The 26,778-nt window shown below is 47.3% G+C and overlaps 13 protein-coding genes across 13 annotated transcripts, besides 1 other annotated feature; 11 read left to right on the top strand and 2 right to left on the bottom strand.

Annotated features, from left to right (window-relative positions):
• Nucleotides 1–366: 366 nt before the first annotated feature.
• FPSE_11426 (uncharacterized protein) lies at nucleotides 367–1,094 on the top strand (the record flags this gene model as incomplete). Its single annotated transcript, XM_009264543.1, has 3 exons — nucleotides 367–514; nucleotides 568–645; nucleotides 703–1,094. 3 exons carry the CDS (start codon nucleotides 367–369, stop codon nucleotides 1,092–1,094), a joined length of 618 nt encoding a protein of 205 aa, XP_009262818.1.
• Nucleotides 1,095–1,528: 434 nt separating this feature from the next.
• FPSE_11427 (uncharacterized protein) lies at nucleotides 1,529–2,773 on the top strand (the record flags this gene model as incomplete). The annotated part of the gene is made up of 4 exons (XM_009264544.1): nucleotides 1,529–1,554; nucleotides 1,610–1,744; nucleotides 1,795–1,892; nucleotides 1,947–2,773. The coding sequence occupies 4 exons, from the start codon at nucleotides 1,529–1,531 to the stop codon at nucleotides 2,771–2,773; spliced, it is 1,086 nt and encodes a 361-aa protein (XP_009262819.1).
• Nucleotides 2,774–3,085: 312 nt separating this feature from the next.
• FPSE_11428 (uncharacterized protein) lies at nucleotides 3,086–4,096 on the bottom strand (the record flags this gene model as incomplete). Its single annotated transcript, XM_009264545.1, has 1 exon — nucleotides 3,086–4,096. One exon carries the CDS (start codon nucleotides 4,094–4,096, stop codon nucleotides 3,086–3,088), a length of 1,011 nt encoding a protein of 336 aa, XP_009262820.1.
• A 1,360-nt stretch (nucleotides 4,097–5,456) lies between these two features.
• Nucleotides 5,457–6,431, top strand: FPSE_11429 (uncharacterized protein; the record flags this gene model as incomplete). The annotated part of the gene is made up of 1 exon (XM_009264546.1): nucleotides 5,457–6,431. The coding sequence occupies one exon, from the start codon at nucleotides 5,457–5,459 to the stop codon at nucleotides 6,429–6,431; it is 975 nt and encodes a 324-aa protein (XP_009262821.1).
• Nucleotides 6,432–8,008: 1,577 nt separating this feature from the next.
• Nucleotides 8,009–9,456, top strand: FPSE_11430 (uncharacterized protein; the record flags this gene model as incomplete). The annotated part of the gene is made up of 2 exons (XM_009264547.1): nucleotides 8,009–8,181; nucleotides 8,232–9,456. The coding sequence occupies 2 exons, from the start codon at nucleotides 8,009–8,011 to the stop codon at nucleotides 9,454–9,456; spliced, it is 1,398 nt and encodes a 465-aa protein (XP_009262822.1).
• Nucleotides 9,457–9,852: 396 nt separating this feature from the next.
• FPSE_11431 (uncharacterized protein) lies at nucleotides 9,853–11,745 on the top strand (the record flags this gene model as incomplete). The annotated part of the gene is made up of 1 exon (XM_009264548.1): nucleotides 9,853–11,745. One exon carries the CDS (start codon nucleotides 9,853–9,855, stop codon nucleotides 11,743–11,745), a length of 1,893 nt encoding a protein of 630 aa, XP_009262823.1.
• Nucleotides 11,599–11,675: a repeat region.
• Nucleotides 11,746–12,516: 771 nt separating the features above from the next.
• Nucleotides 12,517–16,002, top strand: FPSE_11432 (uncharacterized protein; the record flags this gene model as incomplete). The annotated part of the gene is made up of 1 exon (XM_009264549.1): nucleotides 12,517–16,002. The coding sequence occupies one exon, from the start codon at nucleotides 12,517–12,519 to the stop codon at nucleotides 16,000–16,002; it is 3,486 nt and encodes a 1,161-aa protein (XP_009262824.1).
• Nucleotides 16,003–16,075: 73 nt separating this feature from the next.
• Nucleotides 16,076–17,154, bottom strand: FPSE_11433 (uncharacterized protein; the record flags this gene model as incomplete). The annotated part of the gene is made up of 5 exons (XM_009264550.1): nucleotides 16,076–16,124; nucleotides 16,174–16,427; nucleotides 16,484–16,728; nucleotides 16,785–17,045; nucleotides 17,097–17,154. 5 exons carry the CDS (start codon nucleotides 17,152–17,154, stop codon nucleotides 16,076–16,078), a joined length of 867 nt encoding a protein of 288 aa, XP_009262825.1.
• A 234-nt stretch (nucleotides 17,155–17,388) lies between these two features.
• FPSE_11434 (uncharacterized protein) lies at nucleotides 17,389–17,765 on the top strand (the record flags this gene model as incomplete). The annotated part of the gene is made up of 3 exons (XM_009264551.1): nucleotides 17,389–17,405; nucleotides 17,472–17,535; nucleotides 17,589–17,765. 3 exons carry the CDS (start codon nucleotides 17,389–17,391, stop codon nucleotides 17,763–17,765), a joined length of 258 nt encoding a protein of 85 aa, XP_009262826.1.
• Nucleotides 17,766–18,049: 284 nt separating this feature from the next.
• FPSE_11435 (uncharacterized protein) lies at nucleotides 18,050–19,984 on the top strand (the record flags this gene model as incomplete). Its single annotated transcript, XM_009264552.1, has 1 exon — nucleotides 18,050–19,984. The coding sequence occupies one exon, from the start codon at nucleotides 18,050–18,052 to the stop codon at nucleotides 19,982–19,984; it is 1,935 nt and encodes a 644-aa protein (XP_009262827.1).
• A 754-nt stretch (nucleotides 19,985–20,738) lies between these two features.
• Nucleotides 20,739–23,327, top strand: FPSE_11436 (uncharacterized protein; the record flags this gene model as incomplete). The annotated part of the gene is made up of 1 exon (XM_009264553.1): nucleotides 20,739–23,327. One exon carries the CDS (start codon nucleotides 20,739–20,741, stop codon nucleotides 23,325–23,327), a length of 2,589 nt encoding a protein of 862 aa, XP_009262828.1.
• Nucleotides 23,328–24,081: 754 nt separating this feature from the next.
• On the top strand, nucleotides 24,082–24,753 carry FPSE_11437 (uncharacterized protein; the record flags this gene model as incomplete). Its single annotated transcript, XM_009264554.1, has 1 exon — nucleotides 24,082–24,753. One exon carries the CDS (start codon nucleotides 24,082–24,084, stop codon nucleotides 24,751–24,753), a length of 672 nt encoding a protein of 223 aa, XP_009262829.1.
• Nucleotides 24,754–25,696: 943 nt separating this feature from the next.
• Nucleotides 25,697–26,320, top strand: FPSE_11438 (uncharacterized protein; the record flags this gene model as incomplete). The annotated part of the gene is made up of 1 exon (XM_009264555.1): nucleotides 25,697–26,320. The coding sequence occupies one exon, from the start codon at nucleotides 25,697–25,699 to the stop codon at nucleotides 26,318–26,320; it is 624 nt and encodes a 207-aa protein (XP_009262830.1).
• Between the last annotated feature and the right edge of the window lie 458 nt (nucleotides 26,321–26,778).

Raw genomic sequence — 26,778 nt, 5'->3', positions numbered from 1 at the left:
GTGAGTCTTGGATCATTGGTATGGATGCCTTGTGTATACAAAACCTTCACTTGGCACATGCAATGTCTTCGGATCTACGATGATGGCTATTATGCACAGAAGTGGTTTGAAGTTTACCACTAGTCAATATTTAATGCTTATATCTGAGACACTTTGAAACTTCCAACCTATCATAGAAGTACAACAGTTGTGTCCGGCTTTGTCAGCTGGAGTCTATGACGTTTCACAGCACAATCATCTTGTTCGACTCAACTATCCTCTTATTTGCTCCCAAACCAGGGGATAGGGTTTCCATCTTCAATCATTTGCTCCCAAACACCAGCCTTCATACACGCTAAATTCCGATACAGACTCACAATCTTCACCATGGAACCTCGATATGATCTCACAATCAATCTCGACGAAAAGTGGCGTAAGCAGTGGTCTGCCGTCCCTAACATGATGCTCTTCCTCGCCATGGACGTGTCAAACGGTGGCAAAGATTCATACCACAACCTCATCGCATACGTCAGTGGTACGATAAGTCTGACCGACACTTTGAATTCAAATCTTGTTGACCACACATAGATATCGCAGCCAGCACCCAAATCTCCTGGACTGATAATTACGCCATGACTGGCGTCACCAATCATGACACTGGCTCGTGTTAGTCGAGACTCTTCATTAGATCGCATTGATGCACTGACTGACATGGCACTTTAGTGAAATACACCACAACTACACCGATTGTGGGGGTCAAGTTCGGCGACAAGATAAACGTTGACGAAATATCTTTCATCATACCTTCACCCAACAAGGATGCTCCCACAGATGGCTTCCTTTTCAAGAACAAGATCGAGTGCTCTGCTGTTTTGTACCGGGAGATCAACGGTGAATTGGAACAAATCTACACTAGCCACGGCGGGGACATGTCACCGGACTCCTCCGAGGTGATCATTCCCCAGAAGAAGGTGTATGTGTGGTTTTCTGATGATATCACGTCTACTACTGTGGATGGAAGGATGGCACAAGCGGAGGTTCTCGATTTTGATTTTGATGACTATGGTGAGATGACATTTACCTTTAATGATGCCGGTGTTTGGATAAAGTCTTGAGACAGAAATCACGAATTCATTTGATTACCCTATATCAGCAGCCCCCATACATAAACTCGCTTGATCTAGAGGAGACCGGACTATAGCGGTGAGACAACGAATGATGAAGAGATAGTCGTTCGACCCGGAGAAACTTCCTTTGTTGCTGATTTAGAACAGCAAGCGCTATCTTTCACAGGTCACACGACAACTGAGTCAAGGTCAACCTGGGAAAGCCGGCGCGAAATTCTATGTTGATCGCAGACGAGACTAGCCGAGATGCCCACATTATCGAGAAGGGCATGTGTCCGCGAGGTAGCCAATTGAAGCTAACAGATAACCGACCAACCATGAATTGTCGGCATTTAAAATGTTAATACCGTAGTTGTACTATAAACAAACCGGTCGCTTGAAGGACAGTGACCGTCATCATCAACGTCTCAACTATATCCAACATGTCAAATACCGTTGTAGTTATTGGGTAAGTAGAGCACCATCTGGAAATGCTCATCTTCAAGACAACTAACACATGTCAGTGCCGGTGTGATTGGGCTCACCTCTGCCTTGCTCCTGGCCAAGGAAGGAAACAATGTCACCGTCGTGGGCAAGCATATGCCCGGTGATTCCGATGCAGAGTATGCTTCACCATGGGCTGGAGCCAATGTCATCCCGTAAGTCGCCCATTCCTCTTCAATTCAGTATTCTGATGCGTTCTTCGCAGACTAGCACCCAAAGAGGCCAGTCGTTGGGAACGAAGAACATGGATCGCCCTCAAGAAGCTTGTTGAGGAGACTCCAGAGGCAGGCATTCACTATCAAAGTAAGTATACTCACTTCGACGCGATCTTTAACAGCAATGGCTTACCAAGACCAGCAACTCACATCCTTCGTCGAGACAGTGACATGAAGTCTAGCAAATCTGGCTTCTCTTCAAACTTTTATGCCGATAACCCTTGGTTCAAGGAAATCTTCAACAACTTTAGAGACAACACACCCACTGAACTCGCTGCCGGTTACGATTCCGGTTTCCAATACCAAGGAGTATGCATCAACGTGGCCATTTACCTTCCCTGGTTGCTGGGCCAATGCCTCAAGCATGGAGTCGTAGTCAAGCGCGGTATTCTTACCCACATTAACGAGGCCAAGTACCTCAGCCATACCGGCAAGAAGGCCAATATCATCGTCAACGCGACTGGTCTTGGTTCGTTGAAACTCGGAGGCGTAGAGGATACAACTGTTGCCCCCGCCAGAGGCCAAGTAGTCGTCGTGCGAAACGAAACACCCAAGAACATGCCGCTCTTCATGTGCTCAAGCACCCCAGACGAAAGCGGCGAGGAAATCTACGCCATGCAAAGAGCTGCGGGTGGAGGCACAGTCATCGGTGGCACTTATCAAATCAACAACTGGGACTCGCAACCGTGTCCTAATACAGCAAACCGTATAATGCAGCGAGTCGTGGACCTGATGCCTGAGATTACTGGTGGAAAGGGCATCACTGGTTTGAGTATCATCAGACACGGTGTTGGCTTCCGTCCTTACAGAAAGGGAGGAATGAGGTTGGAGGAGGAGAAGTTGGATGATGAGACGTGGGTTGTCCATAACTATGGGCATTCAGGATGGGGATATATGGCGTCCTATGGAGTTGCTGAGGGAGTGGTTGAGTTGGTGGAGAAGGTGACTGGAACTCGAGCGAAATTGTAATGTTGGTAGATTGTATCACTTAGCCTAGTCTTTTTTGAAAAAATTAATATTTCTTATTACATGCTGGCTTGTTACTGGTATTTTGAGATAAACGTTGATCGGTTAGGCGTTTGGCTTCGCATCAAAAGTCATCATGGAATCATGAATACCTCTGGTTAACAAATCGCTGAGAGTGTTTTTATATGCAGTAAGTCAACAGAAGTATAAGAAGAAATATAATGAATTGATTCTTATAGATCACCCATGGAATCAAATGCAAAGTTCATTCAGACGAATAATTTCAGTTGGTTATCCATTTCTATTAACATATCTCTAAAGCAAGAAGCCCGTCGGGAAAGGATCCTCAGGATCAAGATGCACATTCTTCTCACCCGTAATCCAAGCTCGACCCTTGATCGTCGGCAGCACCGCATCAAGCTCACCAACCTTGGTGGTCCCCCTGATCTTACCAACAAACTCAGTGTCGATTATACTTCTAAACGTAACCTCTTCGCCCTCCTTGATAAGCCCCCTCGCGTGAAGAATAGCCAAACGTGACGAACTTCCTGTCCCACATGGACTTCGGTCTAGTCGTCCAGGTGTCACGACAACAGTGTGCTTGACAGTCTTGCCGTTGGGACCGTCTTCCAAAGGCTCTGTGATGATGGTGTTGTTTATGCCGCAGATGGCTGGGTTCTCTGGATGTGTTGGCATGCAGTTTGCCAGGACGGCTTCTTTTATCCTCTTGCCGAAATCAACGATGCGGTCGGCGTTGATGGCTTCGACTCTGATGCCTAGTGCCTCTGATTTGACGAGCACGTACCACTGTCCTCCGTAGGCGATATCGACAGAAATCGTGCCTATGCCGGGGACTTCGATTTCTTTATCCAGAGCGTAGACGAAAGCTGGAACGTTGTCGAAAGAAACTGATTTGCATTTTCCGTTCTGGCAATCGGCAGTGGCCACCACTAGTCCAGCGGCGGTATCCAATCGTACTGTTGTGACAGGCTCGACCATGGGCACAATACCCGTCTCAAGAAGAACAGTAGTTGTGCAGACGCAGTTGGAGCCAGACATGGGAACCCAATCACCAGGGGCCATAATCAGAAATCCAGCGTCAGCATCAGGGCGACAAGGTGGAACAACCAAGTTCACGCTCATCTCAAGACGACCACGAGGCTCTTGGAGGAGAAGTTTCCGCAAATCGTCCTTTTCTGCCATGTAATGCACAAGCTTATCGTGCATGGTCTTGGCTGGCACATCGATAACACCGCCGATAATGACATCGCCGACCTCGCCTTCTGCGTGGCAGGTGACGATGGAGATGACACGTTTTGATCGCATGATGGTATATGAGTAAAGGGTTTGTTTGAAAGAGACAATGTCAAAATGGAGAGTGTGATGGGCTTATTTTAGAAAAATAGTATTTAGAGACACGTTATTATCCTTTTGTTATCTATAAGCATAGCTAGACTATTGTATAATTGACTTATTCGATCTGCCGTTTTTGGGTGGGATAGCGGAAAACTTCCTGATAGGGAATGAGGCTAGAGAACCCGAGCTCCAAATCAACCCTTTTCGCAAGAAACTGACATGGTTTATCTTACAGTTGACTTCTAATTGGTAGTTATCTATAATAAGTCACCCGTTAAATGATAAACCGGGGTAATCTAGAACACCTGTCAATCGAGCGGTTGGCTAAGAGAAGCTTGTGACTTGTCTAGAATGGAAGAGACAGATATGTTCTGTGGAAGTATCATTACTAGCTGTTTAGATTACCCAAGACCCGCAAAGTAAAAATATGACCAGGAACAACATTCCTAACCATACTGAGGTAATACGGAGAGTATGTATTTGTGGAAATGGATATCAGAGGATACCATCTTTCAAATACGCGTATCGATAAGTAAATACGCGGAAGGGGAACCGCTGTTCAAGAACAAGCAACCCTTAGCCCTATATGTGATTCATTAAGACGTAGGGATCATTAGGAGAATTTCTTGGCCCAGAGTAAATTGTAATTCCTTACTCATTATCTAGTCCTTCACCGTGATGGTTCGAAGCCATGATGAAGTGATACAAGTAGTATATACTATAAGGGATCTGGAATTGCATGATTTTCTATTTCTTTCATTCATTCTTATTTTCCATGCTATACGGTGATAAACAATAGATAACTCGGCGTTTAAATTCAGTTACCCAAGCTCGCTTAGTGCAGTTCGTGTGTTGAAACACGGAAACCTCCAAATAGAGCTACGCTCCTTGTCTCAAAACTCGATCGCAGGGTTAATGTTTTTAGTCGTACCTTAACTGACCAATAGCGCTCAATCTCAATAAGGCTCCATGTTACAGGTCCATCCCGTTGTGAATTATTCCGCAAATAATAAGAGATTCTTGACCCATTTAGTCCATCCATGAACAGCCAAGTTCAGGTCGAAACAATAACGGAGATTAAATCTTGAGAAAATAGGATGATATTTTTACTTCTGGATGCATGTTGGACTTGGCATTTTGAGTGGTAATGTATATTAAAACACCATGATTTCGTCGTGATCTTTGCATTTCTTCCTTCCTTAGCTCTTCAGTTCATTCTCAGATAACATTCGTTTTTGTTTCATTATTCTTTTCATTCGTTGGCATTGACTGTCATTCAATTTAACTACACTTTTTAACAACACTATCTATACATTCCACTTCATCCACCATGTCTTCCACCATTCTTTTTGCTGCCGGCCTCCTAGTGGGTGCCGCTCAGGCTTACACTCAAGTCAACGCCGCTTCTCCCTTTATGCTCAAGAACATCGACCCGATCGTGTTCCCTGGCCAGCACGGCAAGTCTCATCTGCACTCTTTCTTTGGCTCCGATGCCGTTACCGTCGACACCAAGACCAGCGCCGAGCTGCAAAAGGGTTGCACAAACGCCGAGAACCCCAACGATTTGTCCGTCTACTGGATTCCCACGCCTTTGTACACCGCCGACGGAACCAAGTACGAGCCTATTCCCGTCATGCGCTTCAGTGCCTACTACAACCTTGGCGAGACACCCGCCGAGATTGCCATCCCTCAGAACCTGAAGATGGTGGCTGGTGATGCTATGGCCAAGACTCAGGCCGATATGCCTCCCGAAGCTAAGGCCGAGTGGACTTGTGAAAGCCAGCCTGTCCCTATTGGTGCCAACGGCTTTCCCACTGGTACCTGTAACACCCACCTCCAGCAGCTGCTCTACTTCCCTCAGTGCGTCAACGAGCAAACTCTCGAGACCGCATACAAGTCACGCGACTACGGCACCGCAAACTGGTGTCCCGAGGGTAGCAAGTCCATGCCCCAGCTGCGCTTCAGCATCCGCTACGACCTCCGCAAGGTCCTTCCCAACGGCTGGCAAGGCGAGGCACCCTTTAAGCTCGCATGCGGTGATGCTTGGTGCTCCCACGGTGACTTTATCAACGGATGGACCGAGGAGGCTGCTACCAACATGATTGCCACAACTGCCGAGAAGCAACACTTTGCTGCTGTCACTGGTGCTCTCGGCGCCCCCGATGCTGGTCCTCTTTGCCAGGCGAAAGATGCTGATCCCGCCAACGGCACCAGCGATTATGATGAGAGCGTTGCTGCCATGAGCAAGCGTGATGTCACTGCTTGGGGGTGGAAGAGCAAGTCTCGCTTCGTTCGCTCGGCTTAAATTGAGATTTACCTGGAGCTTGGCGATCAGTGGATGACGTATATACATACCCATGGAATAAATCTGAGATTCATTCGAATGTTGTACATATTTAATAATTTGTGACGCTTATCGATGGAGTCTGTTGAATCAATTTGATGGTTCTTGCATGAATCGGGAAGAGATCAACTTGACCATAATCCCTGTCAAAGAAAAGTGGCACAGGATGAACAGCTATCATTGTTCATGTGGCTGAGAAGACGAGACACAATAACGTTGTAGCAGTTCAACGTTGCAAAGAGTTAAGTCCCTCAGTATCTCACACGGAGAGACAACCAATCTTTATTCCCAGAAAACGACGCACGCGACACGAGTTCTCGAAAACAAAAACTCCTTCTCAATTGGTGGGTCAATAACGAAAAGACCCCCATTCTTTTAAAATTAAACTAAGCTAAAAGCTTACAGGACCGTTCCTTGTTTGGGCCAGGGACTGATGTGACAGGCAGAGTGTATTTCCGGGTCCTATCTCCTGGCTGAAACAGGAGGTGAAACCGGGCAGTGAAGTTGAAGAGTTTTGTTTAGCGGAGATTTAGTGACGGCATTCAGAAGACTTGCCATGTTGAATGATCTACCGTGTTCAGCCTCATGTCTCGGCAACGACAAGACTGGAAAGGGATGAGATATTGCAACACAGCATGCGAAATTATGACAACCATAAACGACAAGACAAAGGATCCTGTTAGACTGACATGTCCTGTTTTGGTTGTGTTATGTTGTATTCAGCGGTTAACCATCGCGGTCTGTAGTCATCATACGATGTCACAAAGTCCCTTTGGGTCACACTCTTCTCCATCTTGTGTACAGAGTAGGCACGGAGTATTCTATCTGACGCTGGTCTCATATAAGCCAAAAGAGTCGAGATGGAATAATATGCCCACCATCCCCATGTTTCGTCCCCTGGATATAAGCGAATTGTTGGCAAAAGCTTGAATTTTTATTATGGATCGAATCTGATTTAGGGATTTCCTCCTGATGATCTACATACGGTACTCGTCATCCTTTCTTTGTCTCCACCAAGAAGCTCTATTCACAATTCATTGTTCGCGGATGGCGTCTAGATTAGAGCGACTAAATTGATAGCCTACCACCAACTCAAAAACAAACTTTGGATTAAAGAGATCCTTAAGCCTTAGACTCTCAGATCGCCATAAACTATAGGGCTGGCTAGTGAAAACAGTACATCGCTTCTGTAACGCCGGCATCTTGGCTACCGGTACCTGGGTTGTTTCGCCGAGCCCGTGAGCCGCGTCACAGCACAATGAACCATAACCAACAACCAACAACGCACTGCCCGCTGGAATAACAATTCGCAAATCCTCCAGCGGAGCCATGGACCAGATCATCCACAGGCATTCATTTGTCAATAAAACGACCCTGTGCTTACTTTAGGGGGATCTTTTGGATCGTCAGTAGGAGCCACTTTATTTTATAGAGAAAGATATCTAAGTACTCCATCATCCCACTCTTTCAAGAACCTTACTGTGTGATACTGTGTTTGTGTTTCTTTGTTTCTATTCCCTCCTTCTCTTACATCTGCCATGGCTGTCGCCACAACTCTATCGTCGCGTCCTGCGCTGAGGATAGGAACTTGTATGGCCGTCGGCCTTTTCTTTCTTGTCACTCTTTGTACATTCTTTTCCGACAATGTAACATCACCTGTTCAGTTTACGCATCAAAAGGCTCAACAGTACTATGACTCGTCGCAACCAAGGTACGTATCGTCCATCCACATCCACAACTCTTTGTTAACAGACCCCCAAGTGTTGCTTCCTTTGTACCAACACCTATACCACAAAGCACAACCACTCCAGAGCCTACACCGGAGGCTGCTCGTAACTGCGAAGATCCCTACCGACGCCCGGGATACCTTCATATCCCCACAGACAAGAAGGCTTACAGAGATACACAATGGATTCCTTTCACCGAAAGCTTTCTCAACTCTGAGCCGCCCGAGTACGCTGCGTACCCACCCACACATGAACTTGTCTTTAACGACACCGCCGTCGAGCCCGAGTTTCTCAACGCCGATGGGAACCCCCAACAATGGATGCGCATGGCTGTTGTCGAGAGTCGGCGTCGATACAAAGAAGTCAACATTCCGCCTTTGAATGCAACAGCCGAAGACTTTGTCGACATGAAAGAAACAAATGGTCTAGGCTGGCTATGGGGTCGTCGCGTAGTAATGTTTGGTGACTCTGTTGATCGTTACATGACACAATTCTTCTGCGAAGAGTTTGGTGGCAAGATCAACCTTCCTATCCAGGACGTTACAGCTCGCCAAGCCAAAGGGTTGTGTGAAGTCCCCGCCTTTAACCTCACGCTGATTTACTACCACTCCGCCGGCTCGTTCACATATAGACCAGACTGGTGGTGGATTGAAAACATGAAGGACGTCGCATGGGAGGAACGGTGGGATAAGTTCTGGAAACCCCATGAGACACCCATTAATGGTCCTGCTGGTCGTCCCGATTTAATTCTCTGGCAGAACGGACTTTGGGACCAAAAGGCTTTTCAACTGAGTGGCAAGGCGATGCATAACGAGGGTGAGAAGCCTATGATCTTGAACCATCGAAAGATGGTATGGGAAGAAGTCCGCTTTGTAACAGCGCGAATCAAGAAGATTGCGCAACGTCTCAACGATGAATTCGGCAAAGATGTCCCCATCATGTTCAGAGCTTTGACAGTTCACAAAGAGAGCGGCATGCAAGATGCCATCATGATGGAAATGGACCGTCTAGGAAGGGCAGTCGCTGAACAAGCTGGACACGAAATGTTTGAGTGGTCCAAGCTAATACATCTTCTTGGTGATTTATACCAAGACGGTTTACATCCCGGAAAGGGACCGGCGAGTTGGCTATGGGGTAATATGATGCTTGAGTCTCTGGCTAGATCTGCAGGCTCAAAGGTTGGAGGAGAAGCGAGGGCGCCGTACTTTGACGGATGGGATGCGTGTCATAAAGAGTTATCGGGGTGGGGAGGAAGATGATAGAATAATACCCTAAACAATACCTTAGAGATAAAGATAGCCATAATTTCATAAATATGTTTGGCCGTTTTAGTTGGCCATTGATGATTCTGATCTTTTCGTTTCTTTACTAGATCGACAGCTTTGACCAACGCTATTTCAAGAACTGGATGAACAGGCTTAAAAGCCACCACACCGATGCTATTGCTACTGAACAAGGTCTTTCGACATGGAGATTGTTCTTGGGAGGCTTTGTCGAAGGATTGTTCAAGGACAGATGGGACCGGTAGGACTGTTCACCATTCTCAGGTATAAGTAGTAGTTATGATACTCACCACAAACACGATCATAATTTCCACAGACTACCAACAAGAACCAATAACAATCAACAACAATCAACAACGCATCACCGCAAAAATGTCAACCCATCATCAAGACAACACTACCACTGAGATCTCATCTCTAGAGATCACTCCTGCCCGACCTCGACAGGAAGGGAAGCTGGCTCTTCTCCCCAGCGAGATCCTTCTGAAGATTCTAAATGACACAGAGATTACACAGAAGCCTGTGGAGCAAAACCCACGTCTTTTGCACCCGCTCAAGAACCCAGGGACGATTGATGTGTGTACAAACGTCCTCTCAGCCCCAGACGTCAAGAATCTTGCATTAGCTTCTTCAAGTTTGTTTTATCGTCTCAGCCCTTCATTCTACCTTGCAGGTAACTGCTACGCCTTTCGATCCGCCGTCAAGCACGCTGATGTTGACGCAATGAAACGGTGTGCTGAGTTCGGTGCTGCGCCGGACATGCACTGGGAGCTGGAAGGTGAGTGCGAATGCAGAGGCGAGCAAGTCCATCTATCTCACAGACCTATCGATGTTCTATTAGAGCAAGTCAAGAGTTGCTCAATTCCTATCAGCAAGTCTATCGAGGCTTTGCATTGGCTGCTGGACAACGGGTACGATGTCTATGAACAACCGGTGTCACTCTCATACGAGAGATGGCCATCAATTGATGTGAGCCAAGAACAACTTGAGGATGCGCGCGTTAAATTGAAGACGGTAAGCATGCCGGAGATTCTGATGTCTGCACTCTCCGTGAGTGCTGGCGACAGAGATCGCACTGCAGGAATCTGTCAGATGATTGACATGCTCCTTGGTCATGGATGTTTGATTCCTTACAACTTCAACCAACGCGCACACAGCTATCATTCAAATCCAAGTCATGTGTTCACTCCAATGGAAGTGGCCATGATGTCTCACTGTCCGCCTCATTTCCTCGAAGTATTGCTCGAGCTTTACAAACGCCACGACGCCCACGGCCAAAGAACAGCGGATACATGCCCCGAAAGCATGTCGCGCTGGGTCGGCTGGAATCCGTTTGAACAGGACGTTGGGCTGCGTATGCGTCAAGAATGGATGCACGGGTCTGACTTGGGTAAGTTGGCTCGGAACCTTTTTCTTGACCTGCTGGACCCGGCAAGGGACTGGAAAGAGGAATACTATGGCGAAACAGCCGATATCTTTACAGAAAAGATCAATCTGATGGAAAAGTACGATTTCATCGACAGCAGTGAGATAGTAGCGTTGCGATGTATCCTCAGATCTCTGCTACGCATCACCAGCATGGCAGTGTTTGCCGAAGGCTTGGACATGTTTGCCGGAGGCTTGGACAAGGCTCGTCACGGAAAGCATTGTTTCGAGATCATGATCTCTGAATCTCTGATACTCATTGCGCCTACACTTTTGGGACCGTATTTGTCAAGGTGGTTCGACGAAGGTCCGCACCGAGTCCACCGTTTTGAGTTTGACAGGCGTTGGAATCCTTGGGCTGATTACTACTTGATGCAGCTACAAGACAAGGATATCTCGGATGAGCATTCCCACGCGCCGTGGATCAGGAAGGGGGATTTGACCAGGGAGGCAGATGGAACAGTGAGGGACCGTAAATTCGGACCCCTTGTAAGTCTGATTCCCCGCCCTCGTCCACGAACGGAACTTCGGTGGACTAGGTATGACTACGATGAGTTTATCGAGATGGTTTCAGAAGCGTTCGACATGTATGAGAAAGAACGTCATAAGTGGGAAGCACGGAAACTTCTGCAACTAGAGAGACGTCAAATGCAGGCGTTTAGTCAACTTCGAACGCTGCTTGTTGAACCTGGCGAGGACGAGGAGGAGGAGGAGGAAGAAGAGGAGGTGGTGGTGGTGGAGGAGGGTGACGAAGAGGGGTATGGGGAGGAAGGACGTTTCCCCTACAAACCTGCCATCTACGAGCGTTTCATCTACGCACACATTGAGTTCTACCACTAGCCCAGACGCTTGTTACGCTGTCTTAATGGGCTGGTTAGATAACAGGGTATTAGGGGATGGATATCGTGGGTCGATTTGTTGACTAGTGTGCCTTTTCTTTCTTGTAGCAATCAGGTTTTTGTATTTGTGCCTATTTTCATCAATTCATATTGTTTTTATCAACTTTATATGCTGCCTACCTAAAGTGATGTGATCTTGATAAACAGGTACTCCCAAGTTGGCTTGCCCATGCGCGCTAAGATTCCTAATTTAAGGCCAAGATTGACTTAAATTCATGTTTGATATATGACAAGTTTTGAATGTTTCGAACGACGACATTACATATACCTTATGAGACAGAATATGTAATAATCTTTGTAGTTGATTTTGCTGGGCATGAACCCTGGCAGATATTCGAAATCTCGCCTTTTACAGAAGGAGCATTAGTACAGTTAGGTAGGTGCCTCAGGTATCAGGCAAGTAGCGTGTCCCCTTCTCGCTGACCCTTCGGGCAACCTCGAGGTTTACACATCACACTACATATGTTTTGTCTTCGTTGGCGCTCCTTCACAGGAATCGAAACGAGTCCCTAATGGCATTTATCTTTGTGGATTTCTTTACCTTGTCTGACACTTGGGGCTGTGCTGCGATGCGAGCGTCTGATAGGTGGTTGTTTCAATCCACCCACCAGCTGGCCGAAACCCCAATCAAGTGTCCTACATGTAACACTTCAGAGATCATCAGTCTTACTCTTCATTTGGATTCATCAGAGTATCTCGACAATACTGCGCCATGGAAGTCCCCGACAGATCCCAGTATCAAATCGCTTTACTGGTCCCTCTAAGACAAGACTACGAGACCGCTGCGATCCTGTTGCAGGATAAATACTGTGAACAATCACTCAAAACCTCACGAGCACTATGTACTCTCGGCAAAATTGGTCCCCATCACCTCGTCTTGGCTGGTGGTCATGGAGATAATTCGGATACTGCGCTCTTTGCACACAACGCAGCCAGTGATCTCCTTGCAGAGTTTCCCTCCATCCGCATCGCCTTCTTGATTGGAGTGGACGCCATAGCACCTGCAGATGGAATCGCTAAATCAGGCGACATCGTCGTCGGAACACCCCAGGGTCTTGAACCAGGGCTAGTACAATTTGATGCTCACCAGACAAGTATTCTCGGTCGTCTTTCCGTCACCCATCAAATGAGTCGTCCACCTTCTGCAGTTCAGTCTGTTATTGACAGCTTGAGGTCCAAGCCAGGTCGTCAGGAATTCAACGAAGAATTGTTCAACAAAGCCATGACTGTTCGCAGCACTGCGACCGAGCAAGAAAACCTGAGTTGGAGCAAATCTGTCAAGATTCTACATGGAAAAATTGCATCCTCGCAAGACAATCTGCCCAAAGATGACCTCATCAAGACAGGGCTCGACAGCAGAGTTCTCTGTTTCGAACGGGCAGCAGCCAAGCTGAAGCCTCAACTCCCTTTCTTGACTATTTGCGAAGTGACAAAAACAACAAACACTTTTGAAAACACTTCAAGAGAGCAAAGATCGGGGATAGCTGCAGTTATCTACGCCATGCTGATCGCCAGCAAGATTTATCCGAATCAGCTAGAAAAACAACGTCACTTTACAAACCTCTTCTCTTACGAGCCGTTTGGACTTGAACGACCGGGCTTCCGCCTGATCCAACTCATGCGAGGTGTTCAGTCTCCACTACAATGCAATCTTTTCCAGGCTTACCTTGACGAAGAAGAGAGTATAATTCCTTACGAAGCACTTTCATACGTCTGGGGTAGTCAAAGTACGCCTAGCGATATAACAGTCGACGGTAAAACAATGTCTATCACTGCAAGCTTGTACGATGCCTTGTATCAGTTGAGACAACCGGATGAGGATAGAATACTTTGGGTTGATGCTTTGTGTATCGATCAGAGTAACATCAAGGAACGCAGTCATCAAGTTAACCAGATGGGTGAAATCTATCGAAAGGCCGACAATGTCATTATCTGGCTCGGCTATCTTTGCGGTGATGCGGCCTTGTTGAAAATGGTTATTGATCAGTTCTCGAAGCAACTTCCTTTCGAAGCCTTTCGAAGATGGCCTCGTGAGGACCAAAGGTGGAAGGAAACATGGCATCAAGTTGAGAGCAGTTTCGGGCTCACTGACAACACCAGACTCGTCAATGGGTTGTGTGCATTTATGGAAAATCCCTGGTTCATGAGGGTCTGGGTTTTGCAAGAAGTTGCCAATGCAAAGAGAGCTGTCATCGAAAGCAATCTTGGCAAGATACACGCAAAAGTATTTGCACTCTTACCCTACGTTATTGGCTCGCCTGTCAGTGAGCAATGTCAAGCTGTCTTGGACATGATGCCTGGGCCCTCAAAAGACACATCTTGGTGGACTCAAGATCGGAATATCTGCACCTTGTTATGCAAATTCAAAGGAAGCGAAGCTACAGACCCTCGCGACAGGGTTTATGCATTGATGGGAATGGCATCGGATATTGACAGCAGTCCGTTTGAAGCTGACTACACAAAAGAAGAGAGGATGATTGTTCAGGATTTATGCCTGTACATCTATGGTGATCGGAGCCCTGTCCGCGGTTTCTCGATAACATCGATACAAGAGTTACAGTCCCAGCTTTCTGCCATATCAACTCGACTCCTCACCAACATGCTTGAACAAAAGTCCACAGCACAATCTTTGCAGCTATTTCTAGGCCGACAGGGTATGGTGAGGGATTTCGGCGATATTACGCTACAAAAACTCATGGATCATGGACGTCATCTCGTGAACATATACCTAAGCAAGTGCGAAGTGCCCTTCCAAATTAATCTTCAGGCAGCTGAGAGAAGTCTTGTGGAGTGTCCTGATCTCTTCGATTATTTTTTCCAAAGGCAACAGATATCCCCAGCCTTGCAGAGGAGCGTTGCTTCGTGGATGATCGCCGTGGACTACAATGGTCTGGAACCCTTTCTCAAAAGTGTGAGATTGGAAATGGATCCCGGGCCAGAACTTATCATGAATGTGATGACATTTGGTCTAACCGATCGTGTAAAGCTTCTAAATTTGGTCTTTGAGGCGTTTCGAAAACCCATTGAACTGGATGAGATTGTCTTTATGCAGGCTATTGACGAGAGGGAGGCGGTACTCCAGACTCTTCTCCAACACTGTCAGCATCCCATCAAGATATCGAACAAAGTTCTGGTCAAGGCCATCAAGGCTGGCATTGAAAGATTACGGACTATTCTTGAGACGCCCAGGCAGGCCATTTGTATAGAAGAGGATGCTTTTCACGCGGCAGTTGCGCGGGATCCGACAACACTTCAGTTTCTCTTCGATCAATGCGATGGAGGTGTATTTATTAGTGATCAGCTACTCCACTCTGCGATCCAAGATGGCCGAGACAGCCTTGAAAAGATCCTGCAGCTGTCCTCCGGAATTCCAGTCGGGATAGACGGAGGTGTTTTCACCGCAGCAGCTTCGATAGGGCCTGGAACAGCCCAACTTCTCTTTGATCAATGTCATGACCCTGTTTATATAACAAAAAAGGCTGTGTATACCGCTGCTTCACACAGCCCTGGTACTCTGAAGACTATGATAGAGGTCTGTCCTTCGAAAGTTGAACTGGATAAGAACCTCTTTGATCTTGCTATATCAAAAGATCCAGCGACGTTACGACTTCTCTTTCATTACTGCATCAGACCTATCAATTTAACGGACAAAATGCTTCAGTTAGCCATCAGAGCCGGTATCCCTGTGCTGGAGGTGATATTTGAGAATTGGGCATCCGATATCGAAATCACAGAACTTGTTACCAAGCAAGCAGCTATCGCCGGCGTCCAGGCCCTAACATACCTGATCAACAACTCCAAAGGCAAAATCCAGATCACGGACAATATACTTGAACTGTCGAGAACTTTCGATCCTAGTTACCAAATGCTACTCGGACTTCGAATATCAGAACGGGATGTCACTGAAGACGAAGCAATCAGAGCAATAGAAAGCGGCTCTGAAGCGTTCTTGGAATTGTTCAACCGACCGGGTATCAATTTCCGACTCACAGAGAATATTTGCAAGGTAGCTCAGAAGCATGATTACGCGTTTTGTGTTTTGCAAAACAAGCGGCCAAGTGAACTGTTCATTTTCAAACGAGAGTTGTTCTTCCAAGGCTCGGCTTCGCTTGAGAGTGATGCTGATCGGCTAATAAAGCAAAGAGGTTTCTTGGGATGGGAACATATATCAGTACTTAGCGAGATGCAGGAGTCATAAATCGTCTCTTTCAGTCGGGATCCATAAAGGATTTAACGCCTTTAAACTAATGGCCTAATCTATGAATTATCATCTATTTTCCGTCTGTCCCTGACACAAAAACAGTGAGAACAGTCGCATATCTGTCTGTGTGCGTCAGCCCAAGTATTAGATGTTCGGGAGACCACCTACGTTGTTCCGGCGACAATAAGTTCAATCGTCTTGATACGAGTCAACCCAGAAATAACGATTAGATAGACAACCGTCGAGAGTATCACTATCATCAGACGCATAGAAAGATCTGTGACAAGGTTGCAGATCACTATGGGAAGTAGCAGCAACGCGGTGGCCAAGCCTATCAGCAATGTCTTTGCGGCACGCTTTATGTATGGACCAGAGTATATATGGACGTTTGGATCCGATGAGACATGGCTGCTTATGATTCTCTATTAATATGTTAGCAAAAATTGCGTTTTGATGGCTGATACCCCCAGTGGATTACTGGACTTGCCATTTTCGAGTGCCGGAGGAATTGCACAACCCTGTCCTCTATCCAGTCTTCGAACCGGGCGATGGCGTTATCAAGCTTGGGGGACAACGAGAGCAGGTCCTTCTCATTCAATAGGTACGAGGTCTCGTCTTTAGCCACGCATCCGTTGCCATCAACCCATCTCTTCAGGCTTTGTATGTCTCTTGGCTCAGCACGAGCAAAGCTGAGTGTTCTTTCTGTTCTCTCTAATAATTCGTCTGCGCCAGTAATGTATGAGCTTCTGCCGTTGCCATTTCACAGAAGTGTCACCCACCATATTCAGCCAGATTCGATTCTATATCAGCCAATACGGATAGCCGATCTTGGTTTTTGTCGATACTGCTCTTGCCCAGGAAGAGTGGAAAGGTTTCTGCATCATCAATATCATCAAGCTTCTTCTCTAGGACAGCCAACTTGTTTTGCTTTATCAAGAGAAGGCGAGCTCGAAGCCTGCTAAACCGCCGAAACAGGAAGAAAGAATCATGCGACGAGATAAGTGAGGTAAACCTCGGGTATCCTGGCCTAAAATCCTCGACTGGAATAATTTTAGAAACTGGAATGAATAACAGGGATGGGCAAGCCTTACTCTTTTTACCATGAGGTTTCATCGGGGCAGCGACTGGAAGAATGGGAGGAGCAGCCATGTCGTCGTTGAAAAGGGTATAGACGAAAAGAGTCTGTGATGGTGGGATTCAGTGCATGTAATCTTACGAAATATGGCGAGGGATTTATCAATATGCAAAATGGCGTTTCGCAGCCAATGATCTGACAACACGTTAGGATGTCCAGTGTGAAGGCGAGGCGAAGCATATATATGTATGTGCCGACATCCCACTAGAAGTTGATCAGGACTCTTGCAGTTGTAATTTACAGTCAACATGTCCAACAACGAAGAGTAAGTGGTTTATTTACTGATCGGCACCAACGTATGTTGGTTGATCTAACATGCTGTGTGATTTAGAAACCATGATTCGTCCGAAATCATCCCCGGCCACAAGCGCCCGCATGTGAGCGCGTACATGCAGGTATGAATCGATCCACTTGTTGTAACTGCTAGATTAACTAAAATTCTTCCTAGATGCCCGAGTTCACCGTTGGAGACAGCGTCTATTACCTCCGAAGTGACGGGTCTCGCGATGGGCCTTTCCTTGTAGCAACACCACCAGTAGGCAGAAAGTGTGCTCTCTGTTACAGTGATGGAAGGCCCTTCCAAAACAATGCGATGATAAGCGTTGACGAACTGGAAGCCAATTAGAGTACAGAGGGAGGGGGCAGGGTGGCATTGGCGCGGGGCCTTTGAAGTGGATGAACGATATGCAGGTCTTTGGGCCGCAGTACAGTTTCTGGCTTGGATGGGGGCCATGCAAAAGATGACAGGTCTTGTGATTTAGACAATCAGGCTGTGCGGCTGGAAATGTGATTACAGAGAAGTGACCGTCCATATATCCCTGTCATAAGCTGGATTTTCCTCGCTCCGTGGAGCAGAACAGGATTTACAATGAGACGATTACTTGTACACAATTCTCAATCCTTACCATCATGACAAACCAACCGACTCATCACGCCATCCTGGTAGGAATAAATGCCTATCCAGACAGACCCTTGAATGGCTGTGTACGAGATGTCCAACAGATCAAGTCAGTGCTTGAGCGACATACTATTCCAATAAACATCAAATGCTTCACTGCTACTACGAGCTCGCAACCCGACAAGCCTAGGCCAGAGGAGGATCCTGTTCTCTGGCCAACTCACAGCAATGTGACAGCTGCTATTAGAGAAGTCACGGCGACTGCACAGCCTGGCCACTGTGTTTATATCCATTTCTCAGGACATGGCACCAGAATAGCGCCAATGAGCGAATTTTCTGACCACGGGACTGGAGACCTGGCACTTGCTTTACTGAACAAAGATGCGACTATGGTCCAGCCACTTGGTGGTCACAGACTGGCTATAGCACTCAATGCCATGGTGAACAAGGGATTAGTCGTTACCCTTGTTCTGGATTGCTGCTTTGCTGCGAGTATCTATCGGTTGGAACGCAAAAATGTTCGATTCCTTCCCTTCGACGCTGAAACATTTGTCGCTGGTCATGATGAGCCTTCCGAGGCTGCTGAGACCACTGAGCAAACCCCTTCCGGTTACAGAGATGTATCTATGCAACCTAGTTGGCTAATCGATCCGAATGGTTATGCTATTCTCGCAGCCTGCGGTCCACACGAAGAGGCAACAGAGGTCATCCAGGCCGGAGTGGAACATGGTGCATTATCCTTCTTTCTAGCACGCAGCCTCCAGAACTTTGGGGTAAATAAGAGACACCGGGACGTCTTCTATCGTCTTTTGCCAAGTTTCAAGGCAAACGAACTGGAGCAGACCCCGGCCCTGTATGGAAATAAGAATCAAGAGTTCTTCGGACCGCACACCCTCACAACGACACGTACTGTCATACCGGCCTACAAGAGTAAACAAGAAACTTTTACTCTAGAAGCTGGACAAGCGCATGGGTTCAGAGAAGGGGATGACTTCATTCTGTATCCCTCTGGGGTGGTCGATAACAACATCGCATTACACAATAATGTGATAGCTGCTAGAATCAGCAACCTCGGACCTCTCACATCTGTGCTGCATCTTACGGATGGGAGGAAGATAACCGAGACTAAGTTCGTTGCTGAGCCTCAGTCCAGGCAGTGCTTCCATGATTTCCCTATAACTCTGAGTGACGAGGTTCCCAAACCTGAAGAGTGGATTGCAGCTTTTCGGAGTTATTCACTTGCGGCATACCGTGCTTCAGAAGGACGCCCTGCTTGGCTTACTCTGCAGGTTATTGGTGATGAGTACAAAATATACAACAAACACGGTCAGCAACTCGATAATATCCCAGTGTTGCAACGAGGCGTTGTTGGTCCAGAAGACGTTGCTGCTCTATTCGAACACATAGTGCGATACGAATTTGTAAAGACACTCAAAAATGATTCTGTATCCGCCAAGTTTCGATCTTTATTTGAGGTCAGCATAAAAACTCGAACCGCAGACATCTTCACACCAGACAACGTCGTTGACGTCGAAGAAGATACCCACAACAAGTATATGTTCGAGCTAATTGTGCAAAACAAATGTCCCGAAGAACTATACCTACACATATTCAACCTTGGCCCTTTCTGGCAAGTAGAAGACGTGTTCTACGGGACTGCAGTGCTTCCTCCGCAGACATTCGGGGACCAATTCACAGGAAAGTTCAGCAAGAAGATGAGGACTATGGTGCCCAAGGAAATGAGGGCGATGGGTTCAAGGCAGTGCGAGGATATTTTGAAGGTGATTGTGACATCTCACCCCACGTCTTTTGACATGTTGGAGCTTCCTAAGATTAGGGGTTCGCCGAAAAAGCCGGTAGTTGATGAACATCGAACAACCATCAAGGAAGCCCAGGGGTGGATGGCCTTCAATTTTCCAGTGCGTACCTCGATACCGGTACTTTAGAAGAGGTCACTAGCGATTGAGAATGGTGTGTCTTTCTCATTCTTATCTTAGTTCCCCATAATGCATCCAGTCACGTTCCAGTCAAGCTCAGAATCTTTAGTCAATAAAGGAACTAATCAGTTTCTCTATCGTGTCTTCGTTTGACGCCATTCCCCCGGATATCTTTTACTAATTACGCATAGGCGTAGGTAAAATTTTCTTAATATATCTCTTTTTTGAACGGGCGCAATACACTCAAGTCTGTCCCCGGTACTAACGAGCCAGATGTTGGGTCTGGCGCTTACGGACTTACAAGGATCATAGTGCTCAATCACAATGACAGGGTGAAAATTACAGAGAGCAGAATTTACCACCTAACGAGATAATTTTAGATCTTCAGAATGACCCTGACAGAAACCCTCATGGTGAATTAGGTCGCATTCGTCCAAGTCCACTTTGTACGCAAGGTCCGGCAAAAACTGTCACAGCGTAAGCTTTAGCATTGCTATTATTATACAACAAACAATACAAAATGGCTAATTTACGACAGCGTCAATTGTTACAGGGACAGTATTATGGCGCGCGGTTAAAAAGATGCTCTATCGCGGCGTTTATAATGCTTGCTCGTTTCAGGTAATCGTCAACGGGCGTTTACTTACATGAGACCTCTAATCCTTGCAGTCTATGCCTGAGACACTCCCACTATCAGAACATATTTAATCCAAGTAGAAGTTCTGAATTGTTGCCTCTTGTTGTTTACGGAATAACGAGAAACATGGACTCCATAACACAAACAATCCAGAAAGCAAGGCAAGCTGCCGACGCTATTCCTAAGCACTCGCCAGACCGACCATCACGCCTAGCTCGCCTTGCCAAACAGCTCAACAGAAAGTACTCGGCAACTGGTGCAACAGATTACCTTGACGAAGGTATCGAACTTCTACGCATAGCTGTCAGAGCATCGCCAGACGATGATCCAAACAGAGGTCGAATTGTGCATAGCCTTTCTTCCCAACTTCACGACAGATATATAAGACAAAAGTCTGTACCCGATCTTCTCAAGGCCGTCCTAGTCGCTAGAGACTCGATAGACGCGTGCGGAGATGATGACCCAGCTTTGCCCTTGTTTTGGGGGAACCTAGGAAGTCTGCTGATAGACAGGTACTATGCCAAGGGTTTCAAATCGGACCTTCATGAGGCAGTGGACTGCACTCGTAAAGCTCTGAATATGATGGATAAACGTAACCCGTTACGTGCTACGCTCTTGGACAAACTTAGCGTCGCCTTGGGTCACTTGCATTGGAGGGCTGGGTCTAAGTCTGACCCCAAAGTTCAAAGATATATTGAGGATGCTATATCAGCAAGCCGGGAAGCTGTGGCATTGACACCAAAGCATCACCCGAGACTGGCTGGTCGATTGAAGAACTTGGGGACTCATCTGGGCCACAAATACCACTTGGCTGGGACAAACAGCGGGCTCCAAGAGTGTATCAAATGTCACGTCGCCGCTCTCCGCGCAGAACAGTCGCCAACCCTCCGGCGGATCCAGGCAGCTGACGATGCTCTGCCCTACTGTGCCGACCTCAAAGACTGGAATCTAGCCTTCAATGTCGCTACCAATGCGGTTGCCCTGTTTCCAAAACTCATATTCCGGTCACATCAACATTCAGACAAATTACACATGTTGGGCAAGGTTTCCGGATTAGCATCTGATGCTGCCGCCATGGCCCTGAATGCGGGGAAGGGTCTTGACGTAGTCTTGGCCATACTTGAACGGGGTAGAGGGTTGCTTTCTCAGTCAATGGAGGAGATGAGGACTGATCGCGCGAGCTTAAAGGCTCAGCACCCGCAGTATGCAGAGGAACTGGACAGGATTCGGGCCGCACTCGACTTTCCGCTAAAGTACAACGATTCCCTGGAAGATCCTGAGGAGACTTGGGAGGCCGAGTCAATTCTTCGGAAGAAAGCTGACAAGATGCTGGACGACTTACTCGCCAAAATCCGCAAGCAGCCTGGCTTTGAAGACTATCTTCTACCACCCTCAGAAACAGCAATGAGGGCAGCGGCTCAAAAGGGCCCCATAGTTGTTATCAACGTGAGCCAGTTCCGATGCGACGCGATCATCGTCAAGCCTGACCGACTTCATCTATTACCCCTACCCAAACTTACACTGTCGGCCGTGGAAGACGCTTATATGGCTGAACCCGGCCTACCTTCTGTCCAGCCTTCCGGTCCGTTGCCACAAGGGCCTGTATCCAACAGCAATTATAACATCTGGGAGGCTTTCGTATCCAATATGGGATGGGATGGACCTTTGACAAACCCAGCTTCGAGCGGCTTGAGCAGGAAGCCATCTAATGCTCTTGGATCGCCCAAAGTCCTCCGCTGGCTGTGGGAAACCACAGCGAAACCGGTATTGGACTATCTCGGCTACAAAGCTATACCAAAAGACGGTAAATGGCCTCATCTATGGTGGATACCGACTGGTAGTCTCAGCAGGTTCGCGATCCACGCCGCTGGTGACTACTACCCTGGGACCTCTGAAACGGTTCTTGACAGGACTGTATCATCTTACAGCTCCTCTATAAAGTCCATCATCCAAAGCCGAAGAAGGAGGATTGCAGTACACAAATCTCCTTATGCTCTGCTCGTCGCGATGGAAACCACAAAAGGTTGCAGCTCAATGCTACCTTTCGCTTCCAAGGAGGTTTCTCTTGTGGGCGATATTTGCAGATCAATGTCCCTTCGTCCACTGCAGCCTGGAAAGCAAAAACGGGATATCGTCCCTCATTTACGCGACTGCACTATCTTCCACTTTGCAGGCCATGGCCAAAGCGATGACAAAGATCCTTTAAACAGCAGGCTCTTGCTCAACGATTCGAGAAGTGATCCATTCACAGTTACTTCGCTATTTGATACTAAACTGCACGACAATCCACCATTCCTTGCATACCTGTCAGCCTGCGGGACAGGTCGTATGGACAATGATAGGTTCTCAGACGAAGGCATCCACTTGATCAGTGCATGTCAACTCGCGGGATTCCGACATGTGATAGGTACATTGTGGGAAGTTAATGACGAGTCCTGTGTCGAGATGGCAAGGGTACTCTATGAGAATATCAAGCATCAAGGGATCACAGACGACGCTGTCAGTCGTGGATTGCATGCGGCAGCACGTCGCCTTCGGGATGCATGGTCGAGGAAATTTACTGATGGTGGAAGTCGCGGAGGTGTAGCCAGAAGGAAGAAGCAAAGATCCCCAGAGATTCGAAGAAACGGCGGGAGAGACATTATAGCCTGCGACGATGATGATGATGGCACGGAGCCGCTCTACTGGATTCCTTTCGTTCACTTTGGTGTATAGTCAATAGCTCAATCGCGCCTGCTTTCTGAATTAGTTTTCGAATTATTGTGACAGTGAACGGATGCATATCTGCGGAGGGTTTTCCATCAGGCCATTCATCTGCTGTGGCAGCTGACGAGGGGCTTTCCTGCGACAGTGCAAGGATATTAGACTGCCAGAAGACTGCCGAGATGTCAAAGCTAGAGAGCTAATATTTCGAGCTGTTTCTTGGTCCTTTTGGTCGGTGATGGCATGATTAATCTGTATAATGATCTCTGTAAGGAAAAGGGCGACTGTGCTGGTTTGCGGGCAACTCTGCTATGGAAGATTATTGCCTGGCTTCGAGGGCGTTTAGAAATCCCATGTCGACTCGAGACCTCCAATTTGCTGTCGGTTGCTTTTCGATAAATCGGTAATGATAATGTATTCTCTCGTGATGATCCAATCCGTCGTCAGATGTTGGCCAGCTCCATTATTCATGTTCCCATGCCTTCCTTTGTGCCCCCAAAGCAGATCGATGATGGCGCATTGTTCGGGACTTGAGCCATTTTAGTCTTCTTTGTTGACGTTCGGCGTTCTCGAGAATACAAAGGCTTGTAGTCGGGTAGCTCGAACAGCTCGGCTGAACAGACGCTTCCCAAAGTGCATATTCTGAACAAGATGGCCAGAACAACCCAAGATAGCAGCAGATTAAAAAGGGATGTTTTCCCAGTTCATCATAAAAAGTCATAAAATATATTAATTCGAGTTACGCGAAAAAGAGACTTACTCCACAATGGAATCGTTCACACAATCCACCACGGCTCCCTCCAAACTCCTCACCATGCCCCCAGAGATCCTCTTCGCCATCCTAGACCTCACCGACACCTTCCAATCCAAGTTCAGTCTCGCCCGCACCTGCATCCCCCTCTACAACACCCTCATCACCGAAATCTACAAACAAGCCTCCAAATTCCCATCCCTCGCCGGCGCACACATCTACGAAGCCTGCCGCGACGGCAACATCCTCACCCTCGAACGCATCTTCCAAGCCGAAGCCCACAGCATCGGCCACCGTGTCCAAGAGCTCTTCAACAGATCTCTGTACACGGCTATTCAGTTCTATCAAGTCAACGTCGTGCAGTGGCTTCTCGCGCGCGGCGCAGATCCGAACTATGTAGGTGATCACGATGTGGAAATGCCCATGGTTTTTGACTCTCCTCTGCAGTTGGCGGTTCAGTCGGTGCTTATGCCGGGTTTGCCTGAGTGGCGGATTCCGAAGAAGTGGCATGAGTTGGGATTCGTGATGCCGGGTCGTGAGGAGTGGTGGTGGGCGGGGAGGATGATCATTCAACTACTTCGTGATGCGGGTGCTGATGAGAAGTCGCTTTATTTGGGTCTTGATAAAGAGCATCTGGATTGGATACAATACGGTTTGCAGAGTTGTCTTCTTCATCCGGTTTGTTAGAATGCTTCGTGGTGGTTTTGTGTCTTTTAGCGTTGCGTTTCCAAGTTATCTATGCCATAGTAATAATTTTATTCATTTTCAAGTAATTATCTCCTTCAATCTCCATGTCTTGCATTGTGATATGTTTTGCAACTTGTCAATTTGGCCTCTTTATTCAGGTGTTGAGCACTCCGAGACTACATCGCCAGTTCAGAGCCATCATCTGAACCCCCTATCTTTTTACAAATGTGCCTAGACTTTGGTGCTTTTGCATTTTAGCAACGGTAAAAGTGAATTCAGATGGTTTTATTCCATTATCCCGCCGAGCGAGGGATTGTTTAGATGATCAAGGCTGCATTATCATCCACCATATTGTCTTTCACACTTTCTCCTTTCTACATTCCCATCCATACATCTGCGCGTCCGTACCTATTCTTCCACGTAAATACTCTTCACATGGAACGAAATATTATGCCATAGTTCTAGTCTATTATCCAAAATATCCGTAAATGTTTTCAAATGAATAATACCTTGTAATCCACATCAATGCGTATTCGTCTACAGTATCAAAGCCACCAGCTGCCCCGGAGTGTCAATCTCTCCTCCATTAGCCAACTCCTTACCAAAGCACCTCAACTGAACTCGATAACAGTAACCGTACCAGAATCTCTCTGCTCATCAAACTCCGTTTGCTCTTGCATAACGCTAACACCAACTGGCCAATAATTTCCCCGTGCATCGACTGCATCAACATTCTGCCACTGCCAGACACTTGCCAGGCACTTGCATTGTATTGTATTCACTCTCGAGGTATCCACCTTGTGTGTTTGCCTAGATATTCCTCTGATAGAGGCTCTGCTTTCTTCCTTTTCTTTCTTCTTCCATAACCTCCTTCTTCAGCGATCTCCCAACTGGCCGATACACTCTTCCTTCAACCTTGACAAATCACACGACTCTAGCCAACATGGCATCATCTCAGGTCATGACCACCCGCCTCCTGACCGAGCTCCCTGCCGACGTTCTGGTCAAGATCTTCCCCCTGCTACCTCTCCGCGACGCAGTTCGTTTCCTCCGAACGTGCAAGGGCTTGTACAAATTCTTCATTCAGGAGTTGTACGAGCGCATGAAGAACCGATTCTGGATCCCCTTGCGCTTCGGATGCGCTACAGGCAACATCGCGACTATCCACCGCTGCTTGAATCAGCTAGGGGCGCCTGTCGACTGTTACCTTCCCAGGGATAATGGTACCCATCGTTGGGGGGACGAAACCTACTATGTAGTAGGCGGGTGGCGGCCTCTTCGCGAGGCCATGCAACGCCTGCACATAGAGGCTATCAAGCTCCTATTGATCAACGGGGCCAACCCCAATACAACCGCGGCTGAGGCTGCGTCTGGACAGTCCACTCCCCCCTTGGCCTATGCCTACCGCCGCGGTGCTGAGAGCCGGCGCAATGTGGTCAAAGCACGGGCAGTGTGCGTGTTGCTTGTTCTCGCAGGGGCTGACCTACGAGTGCTTGACCCAGTCAAGCAGTTGGAAGTACAAATCATGACACGGGTAAACCACTATATTCCCGCCTCTTGGCGATGAACCAGTGTAAGTACTCTTTCTCTGGCACATGTTCAACGCTCTTTAGCTAACACATGGCAACAAGCAGAACTTTCCTACCTTATCTGGACCACTGAACCGGTGGGGGCGGCATAAGAAGCATGGCACAACGTACAGGACCACGTTGCGACTTTATGGTTGTAGGCCAACGTAAGTACTCTTTCTCTGGCATATGTTCTACGCTCGTTGTCTAACATATGACAACAAACAGAACTTTTTTACCTTGATTAGGTATCGGGGTGTATGGTTGTTTTTCTACCTTGACGGTACTGGGCCAACCATGGCTGTTTTCATTTTTCATTATGAGTCTGTACACACATTGGCAAATGTGTTTTGTAAGATATCAGGGACGGGAGTTTAGGTCACGCAGGAGTATTAGGAATGAGTAGACAGAATTCTATTGCTTTTTTGTTACTGCCATATGAAGGAAATCGCACTCG

This window comes from Fusarium pseudograminearum, chromosome 1 (genome assembly GCF_000303195.2).
Source record: "Fusarium pseudograminearum CS3096 chromosome 1, whole genome shotgun sequence".
Classification (NCBI taxonomy): Eukaryota; Fungi; Ascomycota; class Sordariomycetes; order Hypocreales; family Nectriaceae; genus Fusarium; species Fusarium pseudograminearum.
The sequence above is the reverse complement of the archived record's forward strand: the minus strand, read 5'-3'. Positions and strand labels throughout refer to the sequence as shown.